At 38.5% G+C, this 5,070-nt stretch overlaps 1 protein-coding gene across 2 annotated transcripts in view; it reads left to right on the top strand.

Annotated features, from left to right (window-relative positions):
* Ophn1 (oligophrenin 1) overlaps positions 1-5,070 on the top strand; it is a 351,260-nt gene that overhangs the window by 172,903 nt on the left and 173,287 nt on the right. For both annotated transcript variants that reach the window (XM_005358630.3, XM_013350521.2), the window contains exon 7: positions 4,579-4,689. In XM_005358630.3, coding sequence (XP_005358687.1) covers positions 4,579-4,689 — 111 coding nt within the window. The remainder of the gene's footprint in view (positions 1-4,578; positions 4,690-5,070) is intronic.

Raw genomic sequence — 5,070 nt, forward strand, 5'->3', positions numbered from 1 at the left:
GAGAGAGAGAGAGAGAGAGAGAGAGAGAGAGAGAGAGAGAGAGAGAGAGCAAGAAAGAGAAAGAAAAACATGGGCAAGACATCAAATAGTGGAGAGATATTTATTATCTACAGCAGGCAAGGAGAGCACAGGGATAATTTCCAAAATTATCTGTCTGAACAGATGCTGTCTGAAGAAAAGGAGGATGAGGGAATTTTTAGAGAGGCTATTTTAGTAGTGGCTCTCTGTGCACAAGCTGCCTATGCAGACAGAGTGGCTTTTCTCAAATACCTGTTCCTCAGACAGTCTAAAATTATAACTCATGCTAGGCAGGGAGTGCCCATGTTACCAGGCCCAATGAAAACCTAGGGTTATCATCAGTCTCTACAGTACCTTCCATGCAGCTATTTTTACTCTGTTGTTACAGCTTATTGAAAGAGAAATTTCATGTTCTTTGCAAGACTACTGAGGAGTTTCTTAGTAGCTTATACACAGTTTCTTCTAGACTGGGTTTTACATCTTTCCTCTTTGTATCCTTTCACTAAAATAAATGAAATCCGGGATTATGACTATATGTTGAATCCCCAAGTGAGCTCTCTAAGTGACTACCAATTCTGAGGATAGTCATAGGGACCCATGGGGATACAATCCATATATTAGTGGTTTTTGCTATGAAGACATCGAGAATGTTCTAGTAGTTTTATACACTATGCAGGTGCCCTTCTTTGCAGTTTGTGGGAGATTTTGGTGTTTTAAAACAGGGCCTCATCCAGAATAGCCTCAGATTCTCAGAAGTCTCTCTGCCTTTGCCTCTTTAAGTGTTGAGTTGTAGGCTTGAGCCAAGATACCTAGCCTTTGTTGACATTTCTGATGAACAGGGCTACAGGGCTAAAAATTGAGGCAAGGAAAATTGAATCAGTCACTTTTTTAAATGAAGAGGTTTTATTTGTAAAGCTATTTTTAAAGTTAGGTATGGTGGGTAATTGTTATAATCTCAACACCCAAGACTCTGAGGCAGGAGGATTGCTGTGAATTTGAGGGCAGCCTGGGTTACATAATAAGTTCTATATAGTGAGACTCTGTCTCAGAAAAGAAGAAAAGGAAAGAAGGATTGAAGAGAGAGAGGAAGAGAGGGAGGGTGAAGGTTGCAATTATAGCTTAAGGCCATCCTTGTCTGCCTAGAGAGTGTGAGGCTAGCTTAGGATATATTAGACCCTGTCCCCCAAAAGGAAACAAAGAATTGTATCATTGCTAAATCACTTTTCTGTTTTATTGTTACATTGGCTCATGGTGTGAAAGAAGTCAAGAGACACTGTCTAGGATAGGTCTAGGCTTATTGTTTCTGGGGAGGGGAGAGGGAGCAAGGATGAGTGTGTGCTGGGCTATATCCCTAGACAAAATTTCCCCTTTAATTTAACTATTTATTTGATGATTATACATTCACATGTGGTTATAGCAAATGAGAGAGATTTCATATACCTTAAAGAAAAATGGAATGGAAACTACAGAGATAAAGTATTGGATCTCTGGCTCACATTCTCACTATTGTTAAGGTCTTGTGTTATTTATTACAATTGGTGAGCCAATGGGTTTTATGTTCTGTGGTTTATGGGTTGTTTATTTTTACCTTGCTCATGCTAGGCAGGAGCTGTGATACCGAGTTACTCTTCTTTTAGCCCCACCCTGAGGGATTTGACAAGTGTATAATGACACGTGAACAGTGTAGAGTCATGGAGAACAGCTTCATTTTTCTGAAATTCTCCTGGCTCCATGCTCGCTCATCTCCATCCCTGGCAGCCACTGATCTTTCTATTTTTTTCTTTTCTATAATGTCATGGACTCCTATAGCATGGATGCTTTTCATATTGACTTCTTTTATTTAGCAATGTGTGTCTATTATTCCTGTATTTTTATGTCTTGATAACTGTCTCATTTCTCTTCAGGGCTGTTGTCTGGTTGTACCACATGTGTATCTTATATCTTATGGAAGGCTATTTTTTTTCTTCTGAACTTTGGCAGTTATTAATATAGCCATGATAAATATTAATGTGTAGATTTTGTTGAGGTTGTTTTGGTAAATGCTATAGAGTATGAGTTGGGTTGCAGTGTAAGCAGATGATTTATTTTGGAAGAATCCGTTATTTTCCAGCATGTACCATTCTTCTTTTCAACCAGCTCTAGACTTTATTTTGCTTCTTCTTATCAGCAGTTGGTGTTTTCATTGTTTTTACTGTTAGCCACTCTGATAGTTGTGCAGTGGAATCACATTTCTGTTGTCATTTGAAATTTCCCAGTGACATGTAATATCTCCTCATGTGCTTAGTTGCCACCTGTGTTCTCTGGTGAGCTGTCTGATCTGATACTTTAATTTGAGTTATTTGAAATTTGAGTTATTTTCTTGTTGCTGTGTTTTAAGGACTCTGTGTGTGATGTTAGGTGCCAACCCAATATCAGATACATGTTTTACAATGCTCCAAGTATATTCTTTTATTTTCTTAGAAGGGCCTTTGGTGCTGCGCCTGCTTTTGGTTTAATGAAATATCCATAATTTCAATGAATCATGCTTTTGATGTATTTACGATTCTTGCTAATGTAAAGCCATGCAGATTATCTGCTCCCTCATCTTGCTTTGTAACAGCTCAAGGAGGCCTCAAACTTGTGTCTTGCCGCTTTAGACTCTTGAGTGCTGGCATCTGTGCATATCATCATATATGGCTAGATTTTCTCTGATTTTCGCTTCCAGGAGTTTTAAAATCGCGTCCTCTAGATTTGACTAGGGAAACGCACCCAGGAAATCTCAACAATATAATTACTTAAACAAGGCTAGCATAATTACAACATCAGTTGACATGCCAATGTGGACAGTGAAATTTTTAAAAGTAAAAATTGGTGTTATTTTTAGCACACAAACACATGTATTTCAGTGACATTTTTAGTTCTCCATTTTTTTCTTGTTCATGCTCTTCCTCCCCGATAGTCCCCAGTTCTGCTTTCATAATATATTTTCCACCATCCTTTCTTGTTCTCTCCACCTCCCTTTAGACCTCCTGTTCTCTTCTAGAGCTTTCCCATTTCTTTGTCCTACAAAAAGACATATACACATAAGTCCAGATTCTGATAGAGAGAGAGAGAGGAATGATGTGGTATTTTTTTCTGACTTTGTCTTATTTCACTAAACCTGCAGATTTCCAATCCTCAAAATTACATGACTTTATTTTTCTTTAGTGCTAAGTGAAATTCAGTTGTGTTTATGCATCTAATTTTCTATATCTGTTCATCTGTTGATGGACATCTAGGCTGCTTCCATATCATGGCTATTATAAATAGTGGAAAAATAAACATGGATGTGCAATTATTTCTGTAGGATGCCAACTTAGAGTCATTTGGGTGTTTACATAGGAGCCATGTATGTAGCTGGCTAATATGGTACTTCCTTCATTTTGCAAAATCCCCAGTTACTATCATTGAAAATGTTTCTCTGTTCCATTCTTTTTCTTCCGTCATTTGTATTCTGAGGACACATACGATACACATCTATCTAGCAGTTCTCAGATGTTTTATTTTATGTTGTTTACTCTCTTTGTTTCGACTTTTGTGTGGATGTACATTCAATCTCAGTGATTCTTTTTCCCCCCCTGTGTTGTCAGGACTCTCAGAGCCCCTTACCTGCTAAGTGGGTGGTATGCTTTTGAGCAATCTCTCCAGGCCCAGACTTATTCTTTCCTCTCCCTTGTTCATACTGGTGGTGATCCCAATAAAGTATGCTTCATTTCTGTTCTAGGCTTTTCGATTTCTGGCATTCCCTTTGACTCCATGCTGCAGTTTCATCTTCTAATAGCACACATCTGTTGCTGTGTGTTGCTCTCTTTTTCCATTAGCATCCTTTTCATTTCACCGTTGATGCTTACAGCCCATGGTCTCATCGTTCTGCAGCCTCTGCCTTCTCTTTGTTAGTTTCTGATGCTTGTTCGCTTGCTTTGGATCTTGGCCTTTTTTTTTTAACCTTTCCTGCTTAAAAGGCAGAGAGGATGTTTGGATAAAGAAACGAATGTAAGCGCTCAGTGCGAGCTTTCGTGCTTTGTTTGGCTAGGACTTAAGTTGGGCTTAGTTTGCTGTTGCTGTAGTTCCTTTGGAGCCCTTGCTTTGTCTTGGTGTTTTCTTAGCATCTTATTCTTAAATTGGGTAGTAGTTCTTTAGTGAGAGCAGTGGTGCTCCAGTCTTGAGCACCATTCACCCCCAGTGTCTATTCTCCTGAGTTCCGATTCTTTCCATACACCTATAGTCTAGTTTTGGAGGCAGCCCTTATCCTCATGACTTTACTGTTGGATTTAAGAAGAAAGGTTCTCCAACTAGGTCAGCTTTTTCCTTGATCTGAAAATCAGTTTGATGACTCCCAAGCTTCCTCCATGCTAGACTAGAAATAGAAAGCCTTTAGTCTTTAATCTCTTGGGTTCATATTCCATCTCTGTAAAATACAGTAGAAATAAAGAAAACAATCGAAATAGGATATTTGCAGGTAACTCAATGCCTCTTTAACATTCCTGACTTTCAAAAATTTGACCATGCCCACTTGTGACATTTCTTGCCCTCTTTCTACAGGCAGACCTCCAAGTGGATAAGGAAAGGCACAGTTTCTTCGAGTCCTCCCTTGATTATGTCTATCAAATCCAGGAAGTTCAAGAGTCCAAGAAGTTCAATATTGTGGAGCCAGTAAGTTCTCTCTGTTGGTTAGTATTATAAAACATGTGTTTCCCAAATCCTCAACTGAATGTGCAGAACTGTGGTCATAAAAGTGGAAGCTTAAGGAATGAAGACGCCAGTCCATGCTCAGATACATATCAAGATACATGTCAAGATACATGTCAAGATACATGTCAAGATACATGTCAAGAACGTCAGTACACACACTTAGATTTCTCTTGCTCTTTCAGAAGTGTTCATGCTTTTCCTTACCATGTTCACACTATTTTGCTCTCCATTTATGATATTTCTTTTTTTCCTGATTGAATCCCTTCCCCAATTTCTATGTCACACTTTATTTTTTCCTTTAAAAGTAATATTTTATTAGTTTGTAGAGAATTTTGTACAATG

The sequence above is a fragment of the Microtus ochrogaster genome, chromosome X (assembly GCF_000317375.1).
Source record: "Microtus ochrogaster isolate Prairie Vole_2 chromosome X, MicOch1.0, whole genome shotgun sequence".
NCBI lineage: Eukaryota > Metazoa > Chordata > Mammalia > Rodentia > Cricetidae > Microtus > Microtus ochrogaster.